The sequence below is a fragment of the Microcaecilia unicolor genome, chromosome 1, assembly GCF_901765095.1.
Source record: "Microcaecilia unicolor chromosome 1, aMicUni1.1, whole genome shotgun sequence".
Classification (NCBI taxonomy): domain Eukaryota; kingdom Metazoa; phylum Chordata; class Amphibia; order Gymnophiona; family Siphonopidae; genus Microcaecilia; species Microcaecilia unicolor.
The window spans coordinates 637,345,278-637,361,640 of NC_044031.1; the positions used below are offsets into that span (position 1 = coordinate 637,345,278).

At 44.7% G+C, this 16,363-nt stretch overlaps 1 protein-coding gene across 3 annotated transcripts in view; it reads left to right on the top strand.

The window, feature by feature from the left end:
- Positions 1-16,363, top strand: part of LOC115460507 (membrane-spanning 4-domains subfamily A member 4A-like) — a 74,345-nt gene that overhangs the window by 39,050 nt on the left and 18,932 nt on the right. For all 3 annotated transcript variants that reach the window (XM_030190275.1, XM_030190277.1, XM_030190276.1), the window contains exon 4: positions 8,717-8,773. In XM_030190275.1, the coding sequence (XP_030046135.1) occupies positions 8,717-8,773 (57 nt within the window). The remainder of the gene's footprint in view (positions 1-8,716; positions 8,774-16,363) is intronic.

Sequence of the window (16,363 nt, forward strand, 5' to 3'; positions counted from 1 at the left end):
AGGGTGGTGGCAGCAGACGACGGAGCACCCCCCCACCCGCCGACACCCGGGGCGGACCGCCCCCACCGCCCCCCCCCTTGGTACGCCACTGGTAAAACGTCCAAAATCAGAAAAGGAAAGGTCATTTTCTACAAAAAAAAATCCGTCTATCTTTTCCTTTTGAAAATGCTGTTTGGAGAAACGTTTTGTGATTTGGACATTTTATTTTAGGTCAATTTTCAAAAAAAAAGCATCCAAATGTAAAACGTACAAAATACACAAGAAAATCCACAATAGAGTGAAACCATTCACATGTTCTAAGTGTGGTTAAAGCTTTGGTTGTAATGTAAATCTCAAAGTGCATCAGAAAGTTCACATGGGAGAGAAACCATGTATAGAGTCTGGTAAAAGCTTTGGTCAGAAGGTGAACCTCACAATGCACCAGAGAATGCACACAGGAATGAAACCATTTACATGTCCTGAGTGTGGTAAAAGCTTTGGTTGGAAAGAAAGCCTCACATGGCATCCGAGAATCCACACAAGGATGAAACCATTTACATGCACAGAGGAGGTAAAAGCTTCAGTTGCATTGGGACAGGTAATTAGGGAATGTACACTCATGCTATGAAGTATGGAAAAATAGCATGCTGGTATTTAGATATTTGTAATGAGACCTCCTTTTCATCTATAGATCTGAATTCAAAGCCCAAATCTACTGATAAACAATAGATACAAGGCTCAGATGTTATAAAAAAAAAAATAGAAAGCTTGGCATCAGGTAGAATAGTGAAAAAGTGACATCCCAGGAAAGCAATAGGGCATCCTTGGGGGCACTGCAGTCGACTTTATAAAATGCTCCTAGGTACACATCTGACCACTGCTCCCTTACCTTGTCTGCTGAGCCCCCCCCCCCCAAAAAAAAAAAAAAAACCACTACCCCCAACTGTACACCACTACCATAGCCCTAAGAGGTGAAGGGAGCACCAATATATGGGTACAATGGGTTTTTGGTGGGTTTTGGAGGGCTCACAGTTTCCTCCACAAATGTAACAAGTAGGTAGAAGCCTGGGTCCACCTGTCTGCAGTACACTGCACCACTACTAGACTACTCCGGGGACCTGCATGCTATTCTAATGGGCCTGAGTATAACATCTGAGGCTGGCAAGTAATATTTTAATCACATTTTTGGGGGTGGGATGGGGATAGTGACCACTGGGGAAGTAAGGGGAGGTGATCCCCGATTCCCTTCAGTGGTCATCTGGTCATTTGGGGCACCTCTTGTGTGGAGTGGAGGAGTAGCCTAGTGGTTGGTGCATCAGACTTTGATCCTGGGGAAGTAGGTTTAACTGCAGCTATTTTTTATAAAAACAGGTCTAGCTCAAAATGTCTAAGTTTTAGTCCTGGATGGCTGAATAACATCTAAGTCTTAGGAACGCCCAAGTCCCACCTTGAACATGCCCCTGACACGCCCCCTTGACATTTGGACGTACTTGTGATGGACTTCATTGAAAAACATCTAAAAAGAGGTTTCACAAATACTGATTTGGACGTTTTTGTGAGAAAAATATCCAAATGCAAGCTTTTGTCACTTTTTGAATGTTTTTCTCTTTTGAAAATGAGCTTGATAGTATGAGAAGACCAACAATAAAGTCTAGGATGTACACAAAATTAAATGTTATAATGATCCATTTGATAGAATAAGACTAAATTAATAACGTCCACTAATTTAGACAACTTAATTGGAAAGTACATATTTCTTAATTAAAATAGTCTTAATAAACTTGCGAAAAGAATTATAGTGGTTCGTGAGAACTACATAAGTAGGTAATAAGTTCCAGAGTTTTGCTGCCTGATAAGAAAAATGAATAGAGAAAATCCTTTTGGATTTTAAACTCTTGCATGTTGGAAATGCTAACTTTAAAGAATTACAGGTCTCATATCTCGAATGCATAACTTTAATCAGTGAAAACATGCAAGATGGAGCAGTTACATGAATGAGCTTGAGTTATAAACAATACACAGAGGCCAGGATCTCTTTTAAATTGTATTGGTTATTATTCAAGATCATTCATATAACTGCTCCATCTTGTATATTTTCACTGATCAAAGTTATGTCAACTTCTAAGCGGCTTGTAGACACAAAGAAAAAACACAATTTTTAAATGTCTGTATACAAATGCTAGAATCAGCATATGAGGCATACACACTCTTTTTGGAGTGTAATTGGGAACGTGACACTTAGTATAGATTACAGAAAAATGTGACACAGGCACACTTTGGTGTTAGACAGTGTAGTGTCTGGAAAGTTATTATGTTCTCTTTATCTATAGACCTGAATTCATAATGCCGAGATAATAACAAAACTAACTCCACATCCAAGGGTATTATTAAAGAGAGAACTATGTTTATTTACACAACAGCAGAAAGTATACTATAAATAAAAGTAAGATCAAAGACAGTTTTATCAGAGCAAATGCACCTGTACACTAAAGGAGGCTTTTAGCCCAGCCAACTAGCAGAACCCAGGAGCAAAAATACAGCAGCTATACAATCTGAATGGAGATGGCACAGGATGTCCAGCAGATGACAGGAGGCTGGCTCCCCAATGGAACCAGTCAAGCAGGTGGCACAGAGACTACACTTCAGATCAAATGGAAGGCAAAAGAAGCACCCTTTGTCCTAGTCTACAGCCCTCTTTATAGAGAAAGTGCAAACTTCTGCTGGTGTAGTGACTAAGTCTTGGCCTTGTTGTTAATGCATAAGACCTGATTGTTTGTCCCCATAATCTTATCTGTCCTAAACATAGGGACTCAGGGAATTCCATTATTGTTCCACTTGTGTGACGTTGAAGTGGCACCCTGACCATGAAACCATGGTTCCAATAAACAATGTGCATTCCTGGGATGAAAACGAGACTATGTACATGGATGCTGCTAATATACTTGTCGATTGCTATGGGTTCAAATCTATGGGCCCTGTTTATTAAGCCACATTGTAGGCGCGCTAACGTTTTAGCGTGCGCTGAAAATTAGTGCACGCTAACAATAGAGGCACCCATTTGGGTGTCTCTAGCATTAGAGCACACTAATTTGTAGCTTGCATTAAAAGGTTTGCGCTCCTACAGCACGGTTTAGTAAACAGGGCCCTATGTATGTGATTATTGTCACCCACCTTGGATAAAAGCAGGATATAAATGTAGTAAATAAATAAATAAATATTAAAAAAAAAGTTTAGAAACCTCTCCTAAATTCTTTAGCCATTTGTTCTTCCACCTGCTAACCATATTTCCCTCTTTGTTTGTTTGACTTTTATCTGGTAATCTTTTCTGTGCTCCTCTTTTTTGCTTTGGTTTATTATCCTAATATTAGGGCCCTTTTACAATGCCGTGGTACAGCTACTGTTGCATTGGCACATGCCAATCAGGCACTACCACTGGGCTACTGCTGGAACCTGGCCATAGTGCGTGCCTCCTCTGCATGTCGCTTGATGCCTGGTTGCCAGTGGGTTAGTGTAGAAGCGAATACAACCTCCCAAATAGGTGGTCGTAAGGGCTCCCCTGGGAAATGGCCACATGGCAAGTGTTTCACTTACTGCATTTTTAAGATCTTATTTGTAAGACCTTTGGAATCTTTTATCCACTAGTTGAGATTCCTTTGATGTGTTTTATTCAATTTCAACTTGATCAACAAGGTTAGTTTTTTTCATTTTTTCATTAATCCCCATGTATGTATATATTTCAATTTGTGGCCTGGTTTCATTCCTTTACCAGTATGTTTATTTGATATATTATTTGGTATATAGTTTTTAATTTGTTTTTTTGCTAATTGCATTTCATTTCATATTATTTATTTATTTTTTTGCATTTATATGGTTCCTTGATTTTTTTGATAATTTATATACATTCCTCTTTTAGTATAATTTTTGCTGTATATTATTTTTAATTTTTATCTTTTAAGCTTAATTTGTTCATTTATTGTTTGTTTATTGTTACTAATTTTTATACTTAAATTTGTTTACTTATTGTTTGTTTATGTTTATAGACTCCTGATGTAGGCCTTTTCGGCCGAAACACAACGTTGTGTCGAGTCATTTTTTATGTATTGTTATATCATTATTTACTTGAAAATTATTAAACCTTTTTTTAAACATAATTTGGTTCCATTCTTTGGATAGCCTGGCTCATTTTCCCACCTTTTTTATTTTTCACTTACTGCATGGCCATTTCCATCCCCTGCCCATAAATTCACTTTTACCAGGCGACAGTAAAAGGGGGCCTCAGCGCACAGCAAACCCGCGTACCGACACCACTGCAGGGGTCCTTTTACTGCACCTTGGTAAAAGGACCTCATAAAGATTTGATGCCTTATAAATAGCTACTTTCAGCTTGGACATCAACAAGTGAAGAGTCCAGTGTAAATGCTTAAATAATCAATACGATGTATTAAAATTCCAGATATTCCTTTATTCTCAAGTATTTTCTTCTTTTATATATAAAAAGTAGTTGAACATTTAGCTATGGCTCGACGGTGGCATCTTTACACTGGACTCTTCACTTGTTCATGTTCATCTTTTGAGTTAGAGTTACAGTATCCTTCCTCTTTTTGTGGTTACTTTCAGCTTGGACAACTGCCCTTCTACATCTCTTTGTCTACCCATCCCATTAGCTCTTGCTTCAGGCACTCCCACATTTTACTAAAGTCAGCATGTTTGAAATCTGGTACTTTGAGTCTTATGTGTCCACAGTCCATTTTAGCTCTTATGTCAAACCATATTGTATGATGATCACTATTGCTTAGATGAGCACCTAACCCGACAATAGAAACACTTTCGCCATTTGTGAGCACAGATCCAGCTTCACCCCTTCCCTTATGGGTTCCGTTACTAGATGTGATCATAAAAAAAAAGTGCACACCAATTTATCTTTAGTCTGTATTTTAGGTTTACAATCTAACACAGTCTTTCTATCTATCAGTCTTGTTCTGTCTATCCCTTTCTTTTATATGTCTTGGCAAATATCCTCTTTCTTCAAATCTTTGCATCAAGTGATTGATAAGCGTGGAGGGCCATAATCGAACAGTGCCGGCCATCTACATGGATGGCCATCTATATGGCCGGCACCGCAAACAGCGGTCCCGAACCGTATCTACAGCACTGCGTGCGTCTGGTAGCGCTATATAAATGCTATTAGTAGTAGTAGTAGTATTATCGAAAAAGATGGCCGGCCATCTTTCATTTCGATAATACGGTTCGTGCCGGCCAAGATGGCCGGGTTTGAGATGGCCGGCATCGGTTTTTGCCAATAATGGAAACTGAGGCCGACCATCTCAAACCTGGCCAAATCCAAGGCATTTGGTCATGGGAGGAGCCAGCATTTATAATGCATTGGGCCCCCTCACATGCCAGGACACCAACCGAGCACCCTAGGGGGCACTTCTAAAAATTAAAAAAAACAATAACTCCCAGGTGCATAGCTCCATTACCTTGGGTGCTAAGCCCCCCAAATTCCCCACAAAACCCACTCCCCACAACTCTACACCATTACTATATCCATTATGGGTGAAGGGGGGCACCTACATATGGGTACAGTGGGTTTTGGGGGGCAGGTGGAGGGCTCCCATTTACCACCACAAGTGTAACAGGTAGGGGGGATGGGCCTGGGTCCACCTGCCTGAAGTGCACTGCACCCACTAAAAACTGCTCCAGGGACCTGCATACTGCTATCAGGGAGCTGGGTATGACATTTCAGGCTGGCATAGAGGCTGGCAAAAAAGGTTTTTTTTGGGAGTGGGAGGAAGTTGGTGACTACTGGGGGAGTAAGGGGAGGTGATCCCCAATTCCCTCCAGTAGTCATCTGGTCAAGTGGGGCACTTTTTTGAGACTTGGTCTTAAAAAAAATGGACCAAGTGAAGCCGGCGAAATGCTCCTCAGAGGCGGCCTTCTTTTTTCTATTATCAGCTGAAGCCAGCCATCTCAAATCACACCCCCATTCCGCCCCTGTCCTGCCTTCGCTACCCTACCAACATGCCCCCTTGAAGTTTGGCCGACTCCTCGACGGAAAGCAGTTGGCGCCGGCAAAAATCGGCTTTCGATTATATCGATTTGGCCGGGTTCAGGAGATCGCCGAGGAGTGGCCTAGTTGTTAGAGTGGTGAACTTTGGTCTTGGGTAACTGAGGAACTGAGTTCAATTCCCACTTCAGGCACAGGCAGCTCCTTGTGACTCTGGGCAAGTCACTTAACCCTCCATTGCCCATGTAAGCCGCATTGAGCCTGCCATGAGTGGGAAAGCGCGGGGTACAAATGTAACAAAAAAAAAATCTCCCGATTGGCCAGCAATCTTCTTTGAAAATGAGCTGGATAGTCTTCTGTACTAGAACATATTCATTTTGCCCTTATAAATTGACTAAATGGTAGATTCTTTTTCAAGGTCTGCTATGGCAGCTTGTATAATGTAATATCTTACTTAGATCAGTATCTTTTCTATTTAGACGTGATAAATCTATCCTTCTCACACATTATCATAATATCTAAGAAAGGCATTTTAGTCTCATCATAGTTCATCTATTTGGCGACACTATATAGCTATAAAGTCTGAAAATTCCTTGTCAAACTCAACAACATATAGATTGGTGATTATTAGAAAGTCTGAAGAGGTTAGGGCTCCAGCTAAGGGGGGATATGATTGAAGTCTATAAAATCGTGAATGGATTGGAATGGGTAAACACAAATATACTCCTGGATTCTATATACAGGGCCCAAATTTGGGCGCCAAAATTTGGGCATCTTGCTGGGATGTGCACACAAATTAATTGGTTAATGAGCTTAACAATCCATTCAGTGCTAACAATCAATTATTGATGTTAATTGACACCCATTAGAGTTAGTGAGTGCATCTGGCTGCATGCTATTCTATAAAACAGGGCATCTAACGCCTATAGTGAGTATCTCAAAAGGGGGCGTGTCCATGGGAGGAGAATGGGCATGTCAGGGGTATTTGAAAAAGTTACACACGTAGTTATGGAATGCTGGGTCAGTGCACCCAACTTGGACGCCAACATTTGCACCAGGATTCCTCAGGTGTAAGTCTGGTGCCTAAGGTTTGGGTATGGGAATTGGTACTAAGTGTGATTCTATAAAGGATTCACACCAGAGGCGTAGCCAAACCTCAATATGGGAGGGGGCATGAGCCCGCCCAAAATGAGAGGGCACATTTAGTCCCATCTCCCCGCCATTCTTGACCCCTGCTGTAACTCCACATGTACAAGGGGGAGGGGGAAAGTAGGGCAGGCAGCTTGGCAGCAAATAACGCCACAGGAAAGCTTCTGCTGGCAGGGACTGGTCACCCCACCAGCCAAACATTAGAACTTGGGGGGGCTCGGGGGCCCAGGCCCCCAAGGCCCCCCATGGCTATGCCACTGATCCACACCCTTCATAGAGTTACGCTGGGTGCCTATTTTTTCTGGCGCCAAATTTTGAGCACCATTTATAGAATTCCAGCTGTATGGCTAGTGTACATTCAAGGACCTAAATGTTAGGTGTCGCAATACTGAGTTATGCTTGCATTCTATAACAGAAGCTATGTGCCTAGGTTGCATTATACATGGGTTTTTACCATGTGTTCATAAAGATCCACCTAGTTTTACACACCATGATTTGACAGTGTGGACTTTGCCAGTGGGTTTGCACATGGACGGAGCTTGGGTGGAGCATGGACAGAGCAAGAGGTGTATGTATAAATTATAGCATTCTATCATTTACATGTTTACATGCTAAAATCTAAGCACGGGCATTTACACTAGCTATAGGGATGGTATAAGTGATCCCACCTTAAGCTACACATGTTTTCAGCCATTTGTGCTACTATTCCAGAAAAATAAGTTGGCACCAACATTTCTTTATAGAATAGGTTTAAAATAAGTGCCATAACCAGGGTCTCTATGGGGCACCATTTTTAATTGAATTACACTCTAAGTGCACCCCACTAACTGCATCTGGGACAGTGTGTGGTAAGTTCTGTGTGCTAATTGCAACCTGCAGTCCATGCTCATTTCTATCCTAACCCTCCTATTTCCCACCCTATAACATGGTATACAGTTACCACACACTAATCACACAACAGCTGTGTACCACATTTTAGTAAACAGGCCACTGGTGTGAGACTCTAGTGTACCATGGGCAGGGTGATGGGGGCGGGGGGGGTGGAGTAGGCATGTGGCTGTCGGCGCATTGCCGGTCCCCTACTCCCTCTGATGTCAAGTTTCTGTTCCGGGCAGGGGACCAGCAGAGCCAACAGCCGTGCAACTGCTCTACGCACCACACTCCCTTCCTTAGAGGGAGGTGCTCTGCCCCAGGTGGCATCTAAGGTAGATATGCCACTGGTGTGAGGTCTAATGATATTAGAGGTTTTAATATCCCTCTTACAGAGATAAGAAGAGTCCACTTTGCTGGGGAAGTAGTTTTGGCTACTTCTGGTTTTTAAACTTGTGTCCTAATACAGTGTAGGATTTGCAGTTCTGTTTCTTCCATTTAATCAATGCTAAATGCACAAGGAGGGGTCTCAGGAAGGAAATGACTGGCCTAAACTCTCATTCACAAAATGATTTTCATTAAAAGAAAGTTCACGCTACGAAAAAAAAAATACATTTACTGTTTTTTTTTTACTGGAGGAACTGACCCTGCAAACATTTTCAGCGTTTAATTCTTTTTGTTAATTGCATTTATTTTCTTGTTCTTTATCAGTTCATCATTTCAGGATCCCTGTCTGTCGCAGCAAAGAATCGTGCAAACACATGTTTGGTGAGTGACTATAAACCCATCTCTTTTATTTGAAATGAGCTGCCGCTGGGCTTGGGAGCAAGAGAATGGAATTATCAGATCTGTTGGGTGGGAGAATAATGTTGGTAATGGGAGGAGATAATTACTACTACTACTACTATTTAGCATTTCTATAGCACTACAAGGCATACGCAGCGCTGCACAAACATAGAAGAAAGACAGTCCCTGCTCAAAGAGCTTACAATCTAATAGACAAAAAATAAATAAAGTAAGCAAATCAAATCAATTAATGTGAACGGGAAGGAAGAGAGGAGTGGCCTAGTGGTTAGGGTGGTGGACTTTGGTCCTGGGGAACTGAGGAACTGAGTTCGATTCCCGGCACAGGCACCTCCTTGTGACTCTGGGCAAGTCACTTAACCCTCCATCGCCTGCCGCATTGAGCCTGCCATGAGTGGGAAAAAGCGCGGGGTACAAATAAAATTAAATAAATAAGAGAGGAGGGTAGGTGGAGGCGAGTGGTTACAAGTGGTTACGAGTCAAAAGCAATGTTAAAGAGGTGGGCTTTCAGTCTAGATTTAAAGGTGGCCAAGGATGGGGCAAGACGTAGGGGCTCAGGAAGTTTATTCCAGGTGTAGGGTGCAGCGAGACAGAAGGCGCGAAGTCTGGAGTTGGCAGTAGTGGAGAAGGGAACAGATAAGAAGGATTTATCCATGGAGCGGAGTGCACGGGAAGGGGTGTAGGGAAGGACGAGTGTGGAGAGATACTGGGGAGCAGCAGAGTGAGTACATTTATAGGTTAGTAGAAGAAGTTTGAACAGGATGCGAAAACGGATAGGGAGCCAGTGAAGGGTCTTGAGAAGAGGGGTAGTATGAGTAAAGCGACCCTGGCGGAAGATGAGACGGGCAGCAAAGTTTTGAACCGACTGGAGAGGGGAGAGGTGACTAAGTGGGAGGCCAGCAAGAAGCAGATTGCAGTAGTCTAAACGAGAGGTGACAAGGGTGTGGATGAGGGTTTTGGTAGAGTGCTCGGAAAGAAAGGGGCGGATTTTACGGATGTTGTAAAGAAAGAAACGACAGGTCCTGGCGATCTGCTGGATATGAGCAGAGAAGGAGAGAGAAGAGTCAAAGATGACCCCAAGGTTTCGAGCTGAGGAGACAGGGAGAATGAGAGAGCCATCAACAGAAATAGAAAACGGGGGGAGCGGGGAGGTGGGTTTGGGGGGGAAAATGAGAAGCTCGGTTTTGGTCATATTTAATTTCAGGTGGCGTTGAGACATCCAGACAGCAATGTCAGACAAGCACGCTGAAACTTTGGTTTGGATGCAAGGTGAGATATCAGGGGTAGAAAGGTAGATTTGGGAGTCATCAGCATAGAGATGGTAGGAAAAGCCATGGGATGAGATTAATGAACCAAGGGAAGAAGTGTAGATAGAAAAGAGGAGGGGACCAAGAACAGAACCCTGAGGTACGCCGACAGGCAGAGGGATAGAAGTAGAAGAGGATCCACCAGAGTGAACACTAAAGGTGCGGAGGGAGAGGTAGGAAGAGAACCAGGAAAGGACAGAGCCCTGGAATCCAAGTGAGGACAGGGTATCGAGAAGTATGCTGTGATCGACAGTGTCAAAAGCAGCGGAAAGATCAAGAAGAATGAGGATGGAATATTGACCTCTGGATTTAGCCAGTAATAGGTCATTGGAGACTTTAGTAAGCGCAGTTTTGGTTGAGTGGAGAGGGCGAAAACCAGATTGTAGTGGGTCAAGAATAGCATGTGAGGAGAGAAAATCAAGGCAGCGGCGGTGAACAGCACGCTCAAGTAATTTGGAGAGAAAAGGAAGGAGGGAGATGGGTCGGTAATTAGAGGGACAAGTAGGGTCGAGTGAAGGCTTCTTAAGGAGAGGTGTGACCACAGCATGTTTAAAGGCAGCAGGGACAGTCGCAGTGGAAAGTGAGAGGTTGAGAATGTGACAGATAAAAGGAATAAGAGCAGGAGAGATGGCATTAAGAAGGTGGGTGGGAATGGGATCAGAGGAACAGGTGGTACATTTTGAGGAAGAAAGGAGAAGTGTAGTTTCCTCAATAGTAACATCAGGAAAGGAGGAAAGGGAATGAGGGGAAGGAGAGAGGGGAACGGACTAGTGGAGGGAGAGGTGGTGAGGTAGAGAAAGCAAGGTTTATCTTTTGAACCTTGTTGTGAAAGAATTCAGCAAGGGTCTGAGGAGATAATGAAGGGGGAGTTGGGGGAGGGGGCACCTTGAGGAGAGAGTTCAATGTGGTGAAGAGAAGTCGAGGATTAGAGCCAAGAGAGTTGGTCAGTTGGATATAATAATCCTGTTTGGCACGAAAAAGAGCAGATTGGAAGGAGGTCAGCATGAACTTAAAGTGTAAGAAATCAGCAAGGGCCCAAGATTTCCGCCAGAGGAGTTCGGCGGAGCGGGTACAGGAACGTAGGTAGCGGATATTAGAAGTCAGCCAAGGTTGGGGTTTTGTACGCCTTACAGGGCGGGTCATCAAAGGTGCAAGAGTGTCTAAGGCAGAGGATAGAGTATTGTTGTAAGAAGAAACAGCCTCGTTGACAGACGTGGATGGTGCCACAGTAGAGAGGAGGTTTGAAACATGGGAGGATAGAGATGAAGGGTCAATATCGTGAAGATTCCTAGATAAATTAGATAAGATAGGACGGGACTGGGAGGGAGGAGATTTAAGTGTGAAAGTTATAAGATGGTGATCAGAGGAGGGAAGATCAGAGGCAAGGAAACTAGAGGGTGAACAGTTGGAGGAGAAGATGAGATCAAGACAGTGACCATTTTGATGAGTGGGGGAGGTGGAGCATAGTTGGAGATTAAAGGAGGACGTTAAAGCAAGTAACTTGGAAATATAAGAGTTGGAAGGATCATTAGCAGGAATATTAAAGTCACCAAGGATGAGAGAGGGGGAGGAAGGATCATGGAAGAAGGCAAGCCAGGCGTCAAAGTCACTGAGAAAGGATGAAAGGGACTTATGAGGGGGACGATAAATGACCGCTATTCGAAGAGGCAGAGGAGAGAAAAGGCGGATAGAGTGGACTTCAAAGGAGGAAAAACAGTGAGATTGAGGTGGAAGAAGGGGTTGAAATCTGGAGGAGGGAGAGAGAAGTAGTCCAACACCGCCCCCACGGCCAGCAGGGCGAGGAGTATGTGAAAATAGATAACCGCCATGGCACAGGGCTGCGACTGAAGCAGAGTCATCAGGGCAGAGCCAGGTTTCTGTTATGGCGAGCAGGGAATTCTTTGGTAAATAGGAATAGATATATTTTAAGCAAATTAGTTATTGAACTTAAATTCCATTACTGTACAGGTTTAACTCTTAGGAATTCACCAGCATAAATGTCAAACATTTCCATGAAGCTACCATTGGAATCCACCATTCTAGAACATTCACAGAATTTCCTCGTTCTGTCTGAGCAGAACCCGTTGTCCAATTAAATCCTGTAGCTACAACAAATTTCCTCTATGCAAAAAAGGCAAGGCAGGCGGTCCGCCAAATCCAATATGGAAGATAAAACAACAAGGAAGACCTTGTAAGAAATACAGTATTTAATATTTATTAATCTATTAATAGACTGTGTTTCTTACAAGGTCTGCCTTGTTCTTTTATCTTCTGTTTGCAAAAAAGACAAATAGACAGTAGGGAATGTGAAATAAATATATTGATAATAATAATTAGTGAAGTGAATGATTTTTCTCAGTTATCCGAGCTGTGGTGAACAGGCACTGAGTTACAACCAACAATCCCAAAAGGGCTCTCATTGATCTCCCGAAGACATCCTTGAGTAAACCATATAAATAAAATTGCAAAATGTGCAGTCTCAAATCTTAGAATACATTCACTACAAGTGTCCCCAACATAAACATAGTCCAAAAATAGTCTAATGCCACTGGCATAGCAGCTTCTCTGGAGATCAAAAAACAAACAACTTATCTGCAATGCAAGTCCAAGTGAACCCCCAGTTCTACAGAGCTCCGTTTCGAACAGTATCATTCATCAGGAACCCCAATATTCACATGCTTGTAAGAGCGTTGCGATTCAGCAACCAGTAGCCATCCGTGATAGCAGTGGGGAACCTGTAAAATACAATGAAATACTGTAACATATTTGTGAAGCTGCTTTTCTCCCTGAATTTCAACACAGATGCAGAAATGAAGATTCATAGATGCCGAACACTTAATGGTACATACTTTTCCATCAGAGTTCAGTCCACATTCAGAAGTTATATTACCCTTCAGCATGTATGCACCAACATTTATGATATTCACAGAGGGAGTGAAAATGAGCAGCTTAACATCCTGTTGTGCTACCAGCTCAGTACAGACTCAGACAGGAAGACTGTCCCCTACCGAGTCTTACTGTAAGAACACCCTTCCTTAGAAACCTCCCATCCACTTAGTGGTCCATTCTAGCTTTCTCAGGCTTATGAGATCTTATGGGACCAGATCCCAGTCTGTTATAAGTACATACGTAAGTATTGCCATACTGGGAAAGACCAAAGGTCCATCGAGCCCAGCATCCTGTTTCCAACAGTAGCCAATCCAGGTCACAAATACCCAGCAAGATCCCAGAAATGTACAAAACATTTTATACTGCTTAATCCAGAGATAGTGGATTTTTCTCAAGTCCATTTAATAACGGTCTATGGACTTTTCCTTTAGGAAGCCGTCCAAACCTTTTTTAAACTCCGCTAAGCTAACCGCCTTTACCACATTCTGTGGCAACGAATTCCAGAGTTTAATTACATGTTGAGTGAAGAAAAATTTTCTCCGATTCATTTTAAATTTACTACATTGTAGCTTCATCGCATGCCCCCTAGTCCTAAGGCTGCACTTTGCGTTGCTGTGGTAATACCAGTAGTGGGCTATTGGTAACAGTGATTTCCCTGTCATATGCAATAGAAGAGTCCAGAACTTGTGAGTTTGCATCCATCTACCAGCAGGTGGAGATATAGAGTATAGAATTGTGTTGTGCATTAATAGAACCCTGTGCAGCTCAGACAATTCAGTATTCTTCTATCTCCAGAAGATGATAGAGGGTTGCTCTGCAGACTTTACTTTTAACTTCTGAACTGGTTGGTGAAGGTAGAACATAGGAGTAGGATCAGCAAATTTCTGTGAAGAAAGGCTGCTGATAATTGTGGTATAATTGGTCCTTCAGGGAGTATACCTGCTGGTGCTAGGTTCCTCCCTCCCCCCCCCCCCCCCCCCCCCTCCAGACTCATCTTGTTCTTTCTTTACTGCTGACAGTAGTGACTGAAAAGAGAGTTGGAGCTGTCTCCAAGGAGGTCTGCTGGTAAGAGCTGCATTTTCCCTGATGGGGGAATTTCTGTGTGCTCTGGGTATTTCTGTGTCTTCAGCAGATAGTGATAACTGAACTATTCAGCTCCTGGGCTGTTTGTCAAAGGCAAGCTATTGACCCATTTGTTCACCGTTGTTTTCTCCTTTTACCCTAGAAGGAGTTTAACTGATTGGATGGGAAATTGCTTTCTCACCTCAAACCATAGGTGTCAGCTCTGTAGGTGCTGTGGGTGCCAGGGATCCCCAATATATTTTCCAGCAGTGCCCTCGCACTAAAGCTGCAGGATACAGAACTGCAGGGGAAAGCAGGAAGGAAGCCCATGTCTCCTAAGCTATTGCTCCTGCCTTTGGTGTGCCTTGGAGAGAGGGAGAAGTGCTAAATCTGATTGAGGAACTGGGAAAGATAATGAGGAGCTGATAAATAAAAAGAGGAAGGAAAAGAAGAGCTGACAGGCAGATGATCAAAAGCCCCGCAGTGTTCCAAACAGCACTCAAAAATAGCGCTGGAACAGCACGGGGCGCTATTAGACCTATGATCAGAGATAATGCATGCAAATTTAAGCAGCGCAATTAGCTCTGATCATGGGGTAGAAGTGCAGCACAATCTTCCCGCAATTGTTTGACAGGTCTGGGCTGTCAAAAGCTCAAACCTGTCAAACACAGGGACTGGAGGTCCTTGGGACCACCAGGCCCTGACTACCCCTGCCCCGAGCAACGGGGGCTGGAGGTCCGGTGGACTTCCGGTCCCCCCGACAATTCCCCCCCCCCCCCAGGTTCAGGGAGGGCTGGAGATCCGGTGAGTCTCCAGCCCCCCAAACCCCCGGAAAATGTTCCCTGGTGGTCCAGTGGGCGCCGGCCAAACCCCCCTCCCCTCCCCCCAACTCCCCCCCCCCCCAGCATTATCGGTCGAATCCCTGGTGGTCCAGCGTGAAAAAGAACCCTCCTCATGTCCCCCCTACCTTTGTTGGAGTAGGGAAGTAGCCTGCCTCCCTCCTCTTCCTTGGGTTGATGCCGCCGCAAAATGGCAGCGCCCAGCCCCTCCCAGTACATCCTGGGATGCGCTGGGTGGAGCTACAAACCATATAAGGGATTTGCTCCCTTATATGGTCTGTAGCCCCGCCCAGCACATCCCAGGATGCACTGGGCAGGGCTGGGCGCCGTCATTTTGCGGCGGCGGCACCCATGGAAGAGGAGGGAGGCAGACTACCTCCCTCCTCCAACCAAGGTAGAGGGGCCGGAAGGGGGGTTCTCTTTTACTACTACTGCTGGACCACCAGGGAATTTGGTAGCCAACGCTGGGGGGGGGAGTCGGGGTGGGCCGGAGGTCCGCCGGACCTCCAGCCCCCCCCCCCTGTCGCTCGCTGGGTGGGAGAGGGTTCGGCCGGTGGCCAATGGACACTTTCTGGGGGTTTGGGGGGTTGGAGACCCACCGGATCTCCAGCCCTCCCTGAATCTGGGGGGAGTGGGATCGTCGGGGGGAGTGGAGGTCCACCGGACCTCCAGCCCCCTGTTGGCATTTGCTTTGGGGGGAGAACGGAGGCCTGCCAGCATGCGACTGCATGCTGGACAGGGCTCACCATTCCTCCCCAATGATCGGCAAACCCTAACGCCAGCTCGGAGCTGGCGTAGGGTTTGCTGCGGCCAGCGACCCAAATTTTGGCGCGCTGGCCGCTGATCATTGGGGAGGAATACATAATGCCCTGTTTAGCATGCATTTGCAAGCTACTTGCTCTACGAGCCCTCGAGTGCGTTGTTTCACGCGCTTGAGGGCTCTGATCATGCAAGGCTAGCAAACGCCAGTGCTAGTATGGCGCTAACAGCCTCTAGCACCGGCATTTGCTTTTGATCATGAGGGTCTGTGTGTTTCCTGGCTTTCCTCCTGCTTGATTGCTGAATCCTTGCTCCCTCTTTGCTCTTGGTAAAATTCTGCAGCCATCTCTCAGATTTCAACTCAACTCCCAGAGTTGCATGCTTGTTTCTTTGTAGTGTCATGCAGACAGGCTGGAGCACAGTGGCTTAGTATGAGTGCATGCTCCCATACCCTGGGCTGCTGGTACATATTCTCCCACTCTGCACGTAATCTCTGAGGTTTCAAGCTGTGAGTCTTGCTGGGCTTCCAGGGCTGAGGGCGGGCATGTGGCAGAGAATCTCATGTAGACTCAGCAAGCAGGAAGCTGCCACTGTCCTGGAACTTATGAGTGCCAGGAGATGTGCTGCAGTCCCAGAAAACAAGAATGTTCCTGGAGCTAGGGAGGACAAAGCAGGGAAATGATCCAAGAGTTGCAAAC